This window comes from Dipteris shenzhenensis, chromosome 25, assembly GCF_047967505.1.
Source record: "Dipteris shenzhenensis isolate YYH24624 ecotype China chromosome 25, Dip_SZ_1.0, whole genome shotgun sequence".
Taxonomy (NCBI): domain Eukaryota; kingdom Viridiplantae; phylum Streptophyta; class Polypodiopsida; order Gleicheniales; family Dipteridaceae; genus Dipteris; species Dipteris shenzhenensis.
In genome coordinates this window covers 33690582-33705979 of record NC_141620.1, presented here as the reverse complement: position 1 = coordinate 33705979, position 15398 = coordinate 33690582, and the positions used below count along the sequence as shown (strand labels likewise).

Sequence of the window (15398 nt, the reverse complement as noted above, 5' to 3'; positions counted from 1 at the left end):
ATATATTACAGAGATAGATCCTTTAAAGGGAAATGTCGACTGATTCTTCCGAGGTCATGCTACCTCGACTAGAGCGTAACAATCCTTCCCTCTTCAGACATCAGCGTCCTCGATGATAAAATCTGGGAACTCTCTCCGCAACTGATATACGGATTCCCAGGTAGCTTCGGATAGAGGCTGACCATGCCATGCAACCAACACCGTGGGTATCTTCCGATTTCGTATTTGCATTGTTCCTCGGTCCAGGATTCTTGTTGGTTTGCGCCTTGCAATATCCTCTATCTCCTGAAACAAAACCACACCTTCGATTAGTGAGTCACCTGTATGTAAAAATTTCTTTAAACGCGAAACATGAAAAACCGGGTGCACCTTACACCCCTGTGGCAATTCTAATTTATAGGCTACACTGCCTATTCTCTTTAGAATTAACCACGGCCCACAGTATCGAGGTGATAACTTAGCACACTCTCCTGAAGTCAACGACTTCGAGTGCGAAGGAACTCTGAGAAAAACTTTTTCTCCTTCCTTAAATACTCTTATAGACCGGTTCTCATCCGCATACACCTTGGCTCTATCCATAGCCTGGCGGATATTAGCTCTCGCAAGTGCTAGCATTTTCCGCATCTGAGCTATAAAGTTCGCGGCACTAGGCACTTTCTGAGGTACTCCAACTATAGTTGGATTTGCTGGTCTCTATAACCATAGTTCAGCTCAAACGGACCGAACCCTGTAGAGGAATGTTTTCTATCATTGTAGGCAAACTCCAACAATGGCAACCACTTGTCCCATGTATGTTGCCTCAATGACACATATGCCCTCAGCATATCCTCTAAAGTCTGGTTGACTCTCTCCGTCTGACCATCTGTCTCAGGATGATCCCCACTACTCATTCCCAACTCGGTTCTTAGTGTTTCAAATACTGCTGTCCAAAAATGACCGGTAAATCTGACATCTCTGTCTGACACTATGGATCTAGGCAATCCATGCAGACGAAATATATGTCTAATGAACAAATCCGCCACTTGCGGCGCACTAACAGGCTCCCTAGTCGGAATGAAGTGAGCCATCTTGGTTAGACGATCAACCACCACAAGGATAGAATCATATCCTCCTTGTGTCGTAGGCAGCCTTACAATAAAGTCCATGGGAATGCTTTCCCACTTACTTAGTGGTATTTCCAAGGGCTGTAAAAGTTCGGTTGGCTTCACCCGCTCGGCCTTACTTACCTGACACGAGAAACACCGTGTCACATATTCATGAATATGCTTTTTCATCTTCGGCCAAAAGAAATCTCGTTTCATGAGATCATATGTCTTCTCGACCCCTGGATGTCCTGCACATGGGCTATCATGGCATTGTCGAATGACTCTCTGCCTGAGATCATTCTGACTAGGTACTACAACCTTGCCATTTCTAACTAGCATAGCATCCCTTATGGTATATCTTGCATAAGTTTGGCCTTTTTTGGATGCCAGGTCATCCTTCTCATTTTCCCCGGGTTTTAACACATGAGCTTTAGGCCATAAGCTCTGGACAAACTCGTCCACCTTTTGAGTTTCTCTGATCTCGGTCATTAGAGCACTCTCTAATACCGTGAAACTCAGGTTGTGCATAATGCGAGACAACGCATCAACAACCTTATTGTCTTTTCCTCTTCGGTACCGAATCGTTAGATTAAACTCCTGCATGAGCTCTGCCCACCTAGCTTGGCGGCCCCTCAAGTCAGGCTGTTTACAAAAATATTTCAGAGTATCATGATCCACATCCACATAAAACTCTGAACCATACAAATAATGTCTCCACGTTTTCAAAGCATGGATAACAGCATACAACTCCAATCATACAACTCCAATTCATGAGTTGGCCAATTCCTTTGAGAGGGAGAAAGCTTCTTGCTTTCAAAGGCTATTGGCCTTCCCTCTTGAAGGAGAACTGCTCCTATCGCAATGCCACTTGCATCGGTTTCTAGGAACAACGGTTTCTGGGGATCAACTATTTTTAACACCGGTCCTGAGACCACAGCTTGTTTTATGGTGTCAAAACTTTCTTCTTGATTCTGTCCCCAAATAAAAGGTACTTTATCTGAGGTCAGATCAGTCAATGGCGATACTATTCCAGAATATCCTTTGATATGCCTTCTATAAAACTGGACAAATCCCAAGAATGATCGCAACGCGGTCAGACTCTGAGGGATTGGCCAAGTTAGTATCGCAGCCACTTTCTTCGGATCCATTTCTACCCCCTGTGGAGTAATTATGAACCCTAAATATTCAAGCCTAACCATACACAGTATAGTTTTTCTTTTTATTCACATAAAGACTGGCTTTCCTCAAAGTACTAAACACTACTCTTAAGTGTTCACGATGCTCAGTAATACTTTACTGAAGATCAGGATCTCGTCAATAAAATGTACTACGAACTTTCCGATATACGGACGTAGTAAATCGTTCATAAGCATGACGAAGGTCGCTGGAGCATTGGTAAGTCCGAAGGGCATTACCAAAAACTCATAATGACCAAACCTGCTTCTGAAAGCGGTTTTATGCACATCCTCGGCTCTAATCCGGATTTGAAGGTAGCCACATTTAAGATCAATCTTACTGAAAATCACGGCTCCATGTAATGCATCTAGCAAATCATCAATCCGAGCCATCGGATACCTGTGCTTAACAGTGATATTATTCAATGCTCTGTAATCTATACAGAGGCGAAACGTATCATCCTTTTTCTTCTTTAATATCACTGGCGAAGCAAAAGGTGAGAAACTTGGTTGAATCTGCCCCAACTTGAGGTATTCTTCCAGTTGTCTACGCACCTCCGCCTCTTCGGTAAAACTCATTCTATAGGGAGGTCTATTTACAGGTTCTGCCCCCGGGATCAGTTCAATCTTATGTTGAACTTTCCGCTCTGGAGGTAACCCATAAGGTAGTTCATCCCTAAAACATTCAGAGAACTCCTCTGATATAAGATTAGCCAGCTTGGCCATCTCACCACTTTGCGCAACATCAGTGCTAGCGGAAGAATCATCACTACTGATGCTGTGCAAAGGAATAAACACTCTACTTGTGCTTTTCGGATTTCCATGACGGAAACCAACGGTCCCTGACGTATATCTTTCTCACCTCGCAAGACATAAAGCACATCATTCATCTTGAATTGATATACGTGCTTTTTCCAATCAATGGCTGGATTCTTCCTAGAATGCCACGCCATACCCAGGGCTATATCTGCATGAGCAAGCTTGGTCATTTCAAAATCAAGCTTCTCAGCATAGTCCTGAATACGAAGCTCCAACTGGGTAACCCTTTGGTCCCATACTTCAGTTGAACTTCCATCTGCCATTCTGACTGTATACGCCTAGTCAGATGGGCTTGTCTTTAATTTCAGCCTCTTCACGAGCTTGGAGTTAATTACATTGTGAGTTGACGCCGAGTCAAACAACACAATGACATCATGATTGGCCACTTGCCCTTTCATTTTAATTAACTCCGTATCATTAAAGGCTGTATACCCCGTTGCTGCGGGCTTAGATAGGATGTTATCAAGTGCACTCGTCACTAGCTTAGCAACAGACACACATAACAAACAAGGTACTAACCTCTGAGAAGATCCCGCTAGCTGAATCTGCATCTCTTCCGCTCTGGGACTTCCCTGCATCTCCACGTCGCACTCTGAGATCACCATCTCAGCCATCCGACGATCTTTGTTACGTGGACAATCCTTTCACTGGTGAGGTTGAAGGCAGCCAAAGCATAAGCCTTCTCTCCTCGCTTTTTCCCTTTGTTCTGGGTTCAAGGGAGAGTTAGACCAAGCCCGGGCTGCCATTGGGGTTACTTTCCTCTTCACTCCAATGGTGGTACTTGGTTTAGGAGTTTCAGTCGGTCTCGCCTGCTTGGCTTGACCACTCGGCTGCGAACCACTCCCTCTACTAGCCCACTTCTTCTTAAACCCAGATTTCTTCGGATACGCATACTGGGTTCCGACCTGTGCAAACCCACTTGGCTTGCTGCCTTTGGCATCCTCGTAGTTCAGGGCTATAGCTATTGCATCATCTAACGTGTTCGCGTACTTAGCCCGAACTTCCATTTTTATTCGATCATTCAATCCAAATATGAAATCTTTCACTTGGATTGATTGAGGCAGGGGTTCGTCAACCTTCATTACACTCTCTCGAAACTTATCAGTGTATTCTGCCACTGATAAATTTCTCTGACGAAGGTTCCTATATTGATCCCAAGCTCGGGATGCTTCGTCAAGAGGTAAGAAGTGTTTCCTGAACTCTCTTTTAAACCCCTCCCAGGTAGTGGATGCTATCCCATCTTTTTGTTGTTTAATCCACCACCGAGCCGCTGCCTCACCAAACATGTGGGTGGCCTCGCGGATCTTTTTGATGTCATTTCTGATTTCACAAATGGCGAACGCCTCGTCCCATTTGTGTAACCAGGTCTCAATGACATCGGGGCTACGGTCGTTCATCCGACCAGAATACTTTTCCGGTCTGTAATTGGCAATATTTGGCACTTTAGCCTTCCTAGGCTCGACCGTATGGACACTAGACTCCAGTTCCATTGGAGCCTTTCCCTTCTCTTCTCGAGAAGGTCTGGAAGACATACTATGTATCGCTCTCCTAAGCTCGGACTGCCCTGCATTGGCCTGTAATTGCTGCTAACAACTGTTGCAAGGCATCCTCCAGCAATGCAATCCTGCCAGTTAAAGTATGAGCTACTGGGCGCGATCCCTGCGGGGTCGGCCGGACTCCTGATTCACCAGGGTTCCTCCTGGAAGCCCCTTCTTCTGCTTCCATTCCGTTCTATGGGTGGTTTGTTTTGTTTTGATTTTGTTTTGATTTGGGGTTTAAAAAAAAAAAAAAAAAACCACCACTAGCAAACTGTATTTACAAGTTGACACAATTCAGTGTACTAACAGTCTGACACAACTCCCTATACTAGGGAATTCCTGCAATCCCACATTCACACTGATCAAGCATTTAATACAGGTATATATCACAGATGGCGCTTTTCCTTATACTAGGGAAATTCCTGCAATCTGACTCCGACTAAAACACACAGGCATAATCTGTCCCTGCTACCACATTGAAGCCTCATGCATGTTGATCATTTACGCTATCCTGTCTATGGAAGTAGCGCATCACCCTACTAAATCGAGAAGGAAAAAAACACAACACGAAACTAATGGAGATCAAAGAAAGCTCCCTGGTCAAGTCCTGCGCTTCTGCGCCCAATCTGCGTCCCAGACTGTCGCTGGACCGTAACCCCAATCACCACGTGTGCCAAGTTAGCAAAATCATGGGCTAGCCAGCTTGATCCCCGCCACCTCAGCGCTGCATTCGTCCGTCAACTAGCGCTCTGCATTAATCTGACGCAGTCACGAGCTATTAAATGATAGGCACCCTTCTCTTATTTCGTCGGGTATTTCGGACCACATGGTCCCCCGCCCCCGAACTGTTGCTGTCCGTCGTCACGGCAACCCCCTAGCTCCAGCCACAATTCAGAAGCCCCCGTCTGGTTTGATTTTCTTTCCCGTCGACCGTCCTTGCGGGACCCTGATCACCTAATGAACACATCGTTCGTCATCAAGTGTGCGCTGTCTGTGCGTCGCCCGTCGAACCACCACGCTATCCCCAGGCCCAACTGTTCGTTAATTAAGTCCGTCGTAGACCACGGGTAGTCAACCTGCACTGCGTCACTTCTGGCACCGTGACGAATTCCCGCTCTATCATTCCAGCTACGCTCCAGGCCCATTATCAATCACATAATTGATCGAATTCCTCGCCTTACGGGAGCGCCATCGATCACGGCATCGTCAGCAACTTTGGATCTCCCTTGACGCTGGTCTGTAATTGCGCAGCCTTTAGACTTGTCTACCCTTTTCAAGGCCCTACGCTCCTCTTGGCCTACAATTGTCCGTCAGCGCCTTACAGGCACCAATCCCGACTAGACCTCTGCTATTATGCGTCAGCTTCATCGAATTATCGAAGGCCTCATCCTTTGTTTGTCAGGCTAATCGTTCTCGTTTGCGTAGGCCACCGTTGGACGACTCGCCACCAACGCTCCACTTCGTAGCCTCGGCTCTGATACCAATTGTCAAACACTCTCTCTACCTTGTTCTCTACTTCGATCACGGGAGTAGCACCATGAATCACCTCCCAGCCATATCTCGCTAAGGCTAACGAGCAGACAGAGATCTTCGTTCCAAATTCCACGTGAATAATAATCTTCTCTTCTCTCTCTATCCTCAACAAGCCCCAATTCCCTAGATAGATCTAGATGCCACATGTCATCCATATAGAGCCTTGCTAATGTAACATTCCACCCCTCTCTTGGGATGCATTAATTCCTTTGCCCCTAGGCACAATCATTGCACTAGGCCCTTGGCCTTAGATCTACCTAGTCTGGTGCTATCAGCCCTCACCTAGGACCTTGACATTCAATCCCTCCCGATCATTTACATGAAGCGCAAACACATATATTACAGAGATAGATCCTTTAAAGGGAAATGTCGACTGATTCTTCCGAGGTCATGCTACCTCGACTAGAGCGTAACATGTATGTTCAGAGAATATAACATCTCTACTTACAAAAATCTTGTGTGAAGCAAGATTGTAGAGATGATAGCCTTTGCTTTGTGCACTATACCCAACAAAAATGCATTTAAGTGCCTTATCTGACAACTTGTATCGAAACTCCACAGGCATGTGGGCATATGCAACACAACCAAAAACTTTGAAGTGATACACTGAAGGCTTTTTGCCATGCCATGCCATGCCTCATAGGGAGTGATGTCCTCAAAGCCTTTGTGGGAGCCCGATTCAAAACATAGTTTGCACACATGAGGCCTTCAAGCCAAAACCTGCGAGGCAACTTTTAACTGGTAAGCATGCATCTATCCATTTCTCGCACTCGGCTTTATCATCTTGTTGAGGTGTAAGCCTCACTGTAAGCTGATGCGTGATGCCTTTCTCCTTAAAAAATGCCTCAAAATCATGAGACATATACTCCCTCCCTCTATCTGTGCGAAGTGTCTGCACCTTGAGTCGTGTCTCATTCTCAACCATAGCCACAAAGTGTTTGAAATGCATAAACACTTCTGATTTTGCCTTAAGACCATAGATCCAAGTGTAGTTGGTGAAGTCATCTATGAATGTAACATAATAAAGATAACCTCCAAAAGCAGGTGTCCTCATGGGACCACAGACATCACTGTGAATGACCTGTAATTTGCGTGTAGCTCTCATTGCATCATCCTTCTTGAAAGGAAATCTATGCATCTTGCCAAGGATGCAACCCTCACATGCATGAGGAGGAGGTGACTCTAAAGGAGGCAATGCATCAACCATAGCATGCTTGTAGTTGGTGAAGTCGTCTATGAATGTAACATAATAAAGATAACCTCCAAAAGCAGGTGTCCTCATGTGACCGCAGACATCACTGTGAATGAGCTATAATTTGCGTGTAGCTCTCACTGCACCATCCTTCTTGAAAGAAAATCTATGCATCTTGCCAAGGATGCAACCTGCACATGCATGAGGAGGAGGGGACTCTAAAGGAGGCAATGCATCAACCATAGCATGCTTCTGAAGTGTCATTAAGCTGCCATAGCTCATGCGCCCATACCTGGCATGCCATAACTCCACATTCTGCATCGCAACAGTGGGAGTGCTCACTGAAAATGCAAGATCAGATCTTTTTCCATATATATCAAGCTGAAAAAGACCCCGATACAAAGTGCCAGACAACATCAAAGCATAGTCATTCTCTTTGTCTCTGATTGCACACTTAGCATCATCGAGTACAACCTGAAATCCTCCTCTATTAAGAGAGGACATTGAAAGCAAATTCTTCTTTATACCTAGCACATAGAGAACATCTGAAATTTTGAAATCTGTGCCATCAGTGGATGTGAGAATAATATCCCCCACTCCACACACAGAATAAGAAGAATTATTTGCACAAGTCACCTTCTTTTTAGTAGGCGGAGAATGCAGAGATGCAAAAAGGCTCTTCTCAGAAGTGATGTGCTTTGAAGCACCACTATCAAAATACCAAGTATTTAGTGTCTCATTGACACTGAGAGAGCATGCATCCTTTGAAGGATCATAACTGCAAGTCAAGAAAGCATAAGGGTGATCATCATTAGTGGTTGTAGCATCCGAACTACCCACTGAAAAATTTGAAGTGCAAGACAAAAAGGCATAGTGCTCTTCCACAGAGTTGGTTGTAACATCTCCTCCATCATGTGAATGAGGAGCTGATGCAATTGACACAGCCATACTTGAATTCCTTCTCTTTTCTTTAGCTATGCACTTCTTGGATTCACCAATATAATGACCTGGCTTCTTGCAGTAGTGACAAATGCCCTTCTTTTTATGCTTATGTGCATCACCCTTAGCCTTATAAGAGGGCTGTCCTGAATTAGCTTTATGCTGATGTGCAGACTGATTGGCATGCTGCTTTTGCTGCCCTTTTCCCTTGGGGCTTGAACTTAGAAAGCATGGCATGTTCGCCAGCCTGGGTGGCCATATTTCTTTGTGTCTGCTCCTCCTGCAACAAAAGTCCTATTAACTCGTGAAAAGAGAGAGGATTGCTGCCCCCCCTCAATGACAAATTCAGCGAGGTGTGGAAACCAAGATAGGACTCAAGAATAGAATTCAGAGTGGTGGTAATCATCTCTGAATCTGGAATGACTTCATCAATATTCAGCATTTGCTCCCTCAAATCCTGAAGCTTTGTGAGGTGAGTATTCATGGAATCTCCCTCATTCATATGCACATGAGAAAGCTATCGCTTCAGAAAGGAAACTCTGGCATCATTTCTTGCTGCAAACATATTCTCCAATATCTCCCAAGCTGCCTTTGATGTCTTGCATGACCGAATGTGAGGAATAATGAATCTCTTGACAAAGAGAGAAATCACTGATAGAGCTTGTGCATCCCTAGAATCCCATCTTTTCTGTTCTGCTGTGGGAGCCCCTAGAGCAGCAGCTCCAACTACTTGTGCTGCATTTTGACCTCTACCCTTGCCTCCAGCTGTAGGAGTGACAGGTGTAGCCACTATATCTGGCCTTGCTTCATCTCCATTGACATAATCCCAAAGATGTGTTCCAACCAAGATGTTGCAAACCATAACACTCCACAAGGAGTAGTTGGTGCCATCCAACTTATCCTCCTATGTGAGAACTCCAAACACCTCATTGGGGTTGTTCTGAGCCATTTTCGCCAGATAAACTCAAAAAATACAGCAAACTGAATAAAGTAAAATCCCTTCCTGGGATGCAAAATGCACAAGTAAATCTGCCAAAGAAAATTTGCCCACAGTGACAAATACTGTCACAGCCTATCAAAGGCTCAAATTGTACCACAATACTCTGCTAATTGCTCAAAAATCTGCAAATAAAATCTGCAAAAAGTGGCAAAAGTCTGCAAATTGACTCACTCTGAGTCCAGAACTGCTTGCAAACTTCCAAAATGCTCTTTTACCTACAAAATTGCAACCCAAATGCAAAAGCCCCAATTTCTTGTGGGAATTTGCATACAAAAGAGGGAAAATGGTTTGAAAGCCCCAACTGTTGCAAAATTTGCACTCTTACCTCTGCAAAAGTCCCAAATTTCACTACAAAATTGCAGTGTAATAGGAAAAGCCCCAAATTTCTTCAACACCTGCAAACTAACAGCAATGTCTGCCCATGAATACAAAATGCCCCAAGTCACAGCCAAACAATGGCTTGATGCACGCACCCTACCAGAAAAACCTGCAAATGTGTATGGACACCTTTAGCCTGCACTGAGCTGACAGTACGGAACTGTCAGTATGGACTCTGTCAGCGAGCTAGTACGAACAGTCAATGTACGGAATCCATACAGTGTACGGATGACTGTATGGTAGTACGGCAGAACTGTACGACGTCCGGACAACATGTGTACGGAACAGTATGGTCAGTCGTACTGTTGTGCGGCAAGTTTGGTACGGCGAGCCGATGGCGACGTTGTATGGCTAGCTGACGCAGAGTTGTACAGATGGCGGCGCAGTCTGGTACGGGGGCATGTAATATGGAATTGGTACAGTCGTACGGACTGTACGGACAGGAGGTCGCGAGCTGGAGCTGAAGTACGGGAGCTGTACGGACAGGAGCTGAGAGCAGATGCGAGAGCTGGCTGGGAAGCAACACTGCTCTAATACCAAATATGAGAAAGAGAAGAGCAAGAGTGAGCAAGAGAGTGAGCTGAACGTAGATCACTCAAGAGCAGACTGAATGAAGTGCAGTACAAAGAAGAGATGAGGGGTTTTGTCTAAGTGACAAAACCCTATCTAATCACTAACCGTAGTTAGGGATTAGACTGTGGTTAGGGGGAAAAACCTCTAAGAGGGAAAAGTGCCCCTAACCCACTTATTACATTACATCTACTGCCTAGAATATAATAATAATTCTAATAGTGTCACCTAAGGGAAGAGGCTCAGACCCTGGGGTGGACATGCAATCTTGATGTATTCATTATTAGCTGTATATAGCTGTATTACATATAAAATATCTATAAGAATGCTCGAACAAATGAATTAGTCTCAACTTTCAATGTACAGGTTTATAAGACGCCCGGAAATGGAAGCTTGTGTGGGCATATGTCAATGAATTGCAGCCTGATATAGTGGCTCTGCAAGCCCACAATCTGCATGTGTATACATGACACTTCGCTATATATGACATCTTTATGCAGGAAGCATTATTTTTTTGGCATTACGTTTCTCTTTTTTCTTTTTCTTCAAAGAAAGGAACCTTCTATTAATGCTTGAAAGAAAACCTCATACAAAACAGCAGCCCCAAAGGTGCTGAGTATGGAAAAACCGGAAAAGGCTGAAAAAAGAAACCAGCCTATTCCTGAGAAACCCAACTCACTGCCTAGGGAATCTCTGGTACAGGGGCTAACAGCCAAGTAGGGGGACTATACAACTAGTGAATCCCTCGCGGAGTGAATGTGTAGAAAACTCCTGCAGGCCAAGCCTTGTAGAAACTTGCACGGCTCTCGATAGTCGCCTTGGAGCGTGGAGTCCCACGCTCCCAGGTGGACCATAGAGTGTAAATGATATCCTGCCAGATGGCAACTAGGGTAGCCGAGGGTGGAACCGGGTGATCACTCATCACAAGACTACAACGAGCCACCCAAATGTTCCAAGCTGTGATGCTGGCTACCACCTCTCAAACACTGTCCTCCCTAGGAGAAGGAGGAGCTAGGCTGTCAGGGGGGACTGCCTCGTGGAGTGCTATCCTTTGGATGCTCTGACCCTGTATCCAGTAGGTTGGGTGATCTCATCAATCTGAAATGTGTGTCCTCCCTCTGTCAACCAAGCCACGATCCCCCAAGTATAGTCTCTCTGAAGACTGTGCATAAGTGTCAAGGCTCTCATCCAAATCCTCACTGCGCTACGACAGCTCCACAGCTAGTGCGGGATAGTCTCTAGCAACAATGGCATTGCCTCTCCACTCGCATCTGCTCCAACCACGGTCTGATGAGCAAGCCTCCATGGGCGGCCAGCCAGAAGAAGTATGAAATCTTCCTCGGCTGCAACCTGGACCACAACCGTGTTCAAAACCTGGAATGAACATCCCGGGGACACTTTGGGTCACCCAATGCCTCTCCCTCAAGGGGGTCCACCTTGACGAGTCCATCTGAAGCCTTCTGCCAATCTGTGTGGTGTAGGAAAAGAAGGGCACCTCATCCACTTGCTTGGCTAGGCCACCCCTGGAGGGCCAGAACCACTCTCTTGGATCCCACTAGACCTCCCTCAGGTGTCTACCCTTCCATAGCCAAAGGTGCCATCTAGGGGCGTCTTGCTCTGAGATACTCAGAGGGTCAATGTGCCACTCCTTCCCCAAATGTCCCACCACTCTGATCATCTGCCAGTGAATCCCTTCAAGACTCCCGTCCATCTCGGGGTCTCTCTCAGTGAGTGGCTGGAATAGGCCTCCAGGTCCTACACGGAAGAAGTCGGGGTGTGTGCTGCCTCACTGCATCAACATCCTCAAGCTAACACGAGTACGGGAAAACTGCCCCAACCATCTGCTGTCTCTCCAATCGCGAGGTCCTTCCCACCAGGACTCAGGAATGGCTAAGTCAATCTCGCCCATCCGCTGCCCTGCCCCTCGCAAATGCGCTAGGGCGTCAAGCCTCGCCTCTGCCTCCATGGGTAATCTGCTCCTGGACCACTGTCCCACTGTGCCCAACCAATGTGAGTGCACTGTCCTACCATACGTTCCTCTTGATCTCTGATCTCTAGGTGCCACATGAGGGGCAGGCGCTCAAACTCCTCTCTGCAGCACGGATGAGACCCCCTGCTAGTCTCTGCTAGACCCTGTGAAGGCTCCTCATCAAGGGGGAACCCTTCCCTGTAAGGGGGCCCTTTGAGAAGATCCATCTATGTGAAGGCTGTCACTGTCCCCCAGTGCGTGGGGTGTTCCTTAGAAGCCCTCGGTGTAAGAGGAGCTTCCAAGGCTCTGCGCCTGGGGTGAGGCCATGAACCACCAACTTGCCTAGAAGGGCTCTGCTCTGCATCTCCGGATCAATGATATCCAAGCCTCCCAGTGCCTACGGCATGATCACCGTCTGCCAAGCTACTCAGGCTCTAGTGTTCCTTGTACCGTCTGAACCTGCCCAAAGGAAGTTCCGTACCAACTGTCGGAGCTGCCCAATGCATCCTTTGTGAAAGCACTAGCAAGAGGCAATATACTAGGTCGTGGCAAGAAGGACGTGGTTTGCCACTAAGGCACGACCTGCTAGGGAGAGTTTGGCCGAGCTCCAGTAGAGAAGCTTACGCCAAACACTCTCAAGGACGGGGGCAATTTGTTGCTTTGCTGTAATGTCAATACCAACTTGGCATCCGAGGTATCTTGCTGTATGGCCCCGCCGTATCCGTCTAAAGCCAAAGTCACTCCCCCACTCACGGATCTCCTGTGTCTCCTCAAGGCATGTGAAGAAACCTATGGATTTTGTCTAGTTGATCTGTGCACCTGAGGCCTCACAATAAATAGCTAGGGCGCCCCTGACTCTCTCCAGACTCATTGTGGTGCCCTCAACATACAAGGATGTGTCATCTGCAAACTCCGAGTGAAGTAGCTCCTTCTCCTGTCTGATTGGGAGCCTCAACCTTGTGAGACCCGCCACCTGTGATCTCAAGTAGTAGCCCAAAGCCCGCGCCACAAACAGGAAGAGGCAGGGAGCGAGTGGGCAGCACTATTGGATCGAGCGAGAGAGAGGAAAGGGAGCGAGTGGGCAGCCCTGGCGGACCGAGCGAGAGAGAGGAAAGGCCTTGCCCGTGTGTCCTCCGATAAGCATCTGACAGAGCTCCCTGCATATAGCGCTGAAACTCCTCTGACCCATCTGTCTGAGAAACCCAATTTTCAAAGTGATCTCAGATATCAATGAGATGACAAACTAGATTGGGCTTTTTCCAATTGTTTTGATTTATCCCAACTTTCATTCCATTTGAATGAAAGTGGAAGAAAAGATAACTGGTTGATAATTTTGGTTACACAAGGAATCTTGTATTGTGGGATGTTTTCATTGAGCACTTTTTCCTCTGTTCAAGGCGAAGAACTTATATGTTGCAAAGCTTGAGTTTGCTTTCCGTGGGATCTAATGGGTCAAGAGATTCTCTGTTTTTCATTACAGGTGCAGTACAAGGTTGATGCAATTGATGAGAGCGACATTGTAGAAGATATCTTGAGACCTCGCATAGAAAAGCTTACAGGGAGTCTTACAAAGTTAACACTAAGTGGAAACCATATAACTCCTTGTGTGCAGGTGGGTTTTCTGCTTTATTCAAGCATATTTTACTTTGTTTTTATAATGGGTCTTACCGAATTTAATCCATCAGTTTTGGTCTACAAGGGTCATGCTTTTTCACAGATTCATCTTTTCAAACTGTAGGATAATATTTGACAATTATTTTTCATTTGCAAATCACATTGATTTGTTCTCATGGGGGAAAGGGGGATATACGTTAATCCTTTAAACCTATGGTTAAGTGCCTTCAACTTTTTATCTCACTTGGGGAGAGGGGGTGTCCATTAATCTTCAAAGGAAACTGAGGCCTGCTGCTCCTGTTCGAGCTCCCGCTCGCTAGCTTCTGCCTGCCCCCCCCCGCCTCCGCCCTGCCTCTCTCTCTGCTCCCCCACCTTGCAGCCACTCCTCCCCTCTCGCTGCTAGTCGCCCCCCTGCAGCATGGGCTGCACTGCTCTTTCCCCACCCCTTCTGATCCCACTCCATTGAGTTGGCTCTTCCACCTTTTGCAAGCTGCTGTCACCACCTGCCAGCTCTTGGTGGCTGTGCAGTAGCTCCCTCCACCCCCTCTTCCCCTTCCCCGGGACTTCACACGCTTCAAAATGTAATTACAAAATGAGTTTCTCGATGGTTTGCCTAATTTCTTGTAATGAAACCTTTCAGCTTATCAATCTCAAAGTTTTTTGTGCAGGATATAAAATGGGAGGTTGGAAAGGTGTATACTCCAGTTGATGCAGTAGGCCAGATCTTCAAAACTATGGCGTTGTCTGAAATCCTTGAAACAGTAACAAGTGTATCCAACTGGTTTGAAACTTTCCTGTGAAGGCAATAAAGTGTTATACACAGGGGTCTCAATTTGGATATGGGAGCAGACAATGCACTTTTCATGATTAATTTTTCTCCTCATTGGTGATAGAGAGTAATGTATTGATAAGTATTTGAGGCTGAAATAATATGGCAACTATTCAAATCAGGCTTCATAGTACTTTTTGTATTACTAGCTTTCCTCATCTGTCCGGCCTTCTTCAGAGCTTTGACAGAAGCTGATTCCGACCTTTTTCTTGAATCTTAAATATAATGTATGCTCCTACTTAACTGGAGTATGTATATGTGTGCATGGGTGCAATTAGACGTTTATAAAGCAACCTATACCCATCATTGGGTGTGGAAACAGTCCATGAAGTTGTGATATCTATGCTTAGGGAGGAGCTAATGGTTCTAATCTTGCAGGTGACTATTATGAGCTTAAAAATTCCACAATAAGTGCTTCTTGTGAGGAACATTAAAGAGTAGTCAATAAAGGTTTTACAGGAAACAAACTAACGTGATGTGAACCTAATTTACAGGACACCACTGAGATGCACTGACATCAGGATGTGCACACACTGGTGAAGAAGTCATGCATGCATATATGCAAATGGATTTTCGATGGAAACAGGAAAATGGCATGGGCTGAGTTTGCCGAGAGCACCATTTCAAGGCTGATCAAGGAAGCCAAGTACAGTCTAATGAAAAGATCGTTGTGGAATTAGCAAAGCCACTAGTAGACAGGTCAACTCTAAGGAGAAGATAATCATAAGCAGTGAAATAGGTGAAAGAAGACAGCCCC

General features: G+C 46.0%; 1 protein-coding gene across 2 annotated transcripts in view; it reads left to right on the top strand.

Moving 5' to 3' along the window:
• The window catches only part of LOC147885780 (initiation factor 4F subunit (DUF1350)), a 109919-nt gene extending 94900 nt beyond the window's left edge, over window positions 1–15019 (top strand). For both annotated transcript variants that reach the window (XM_087396383.1, XM_087396382.1), the window contains 2 exons: window positions 13679–13810; window positions 14481–15019. In XM_087396383.1, coding sequence (XP_087252509.1) covers window positions 13679–13810; window positions 14481–14612 — 264 coding nt within the window. In that variant the 3' untranslated portion in view covers window positions 14613–15019. The remainder of the gene's footprint in view (window positions 1–13678; window positions 13811–14480) is intronic.
• The last annotated feature ends 379 nt before the right edge of the window (window positions 15020–15398 follow it).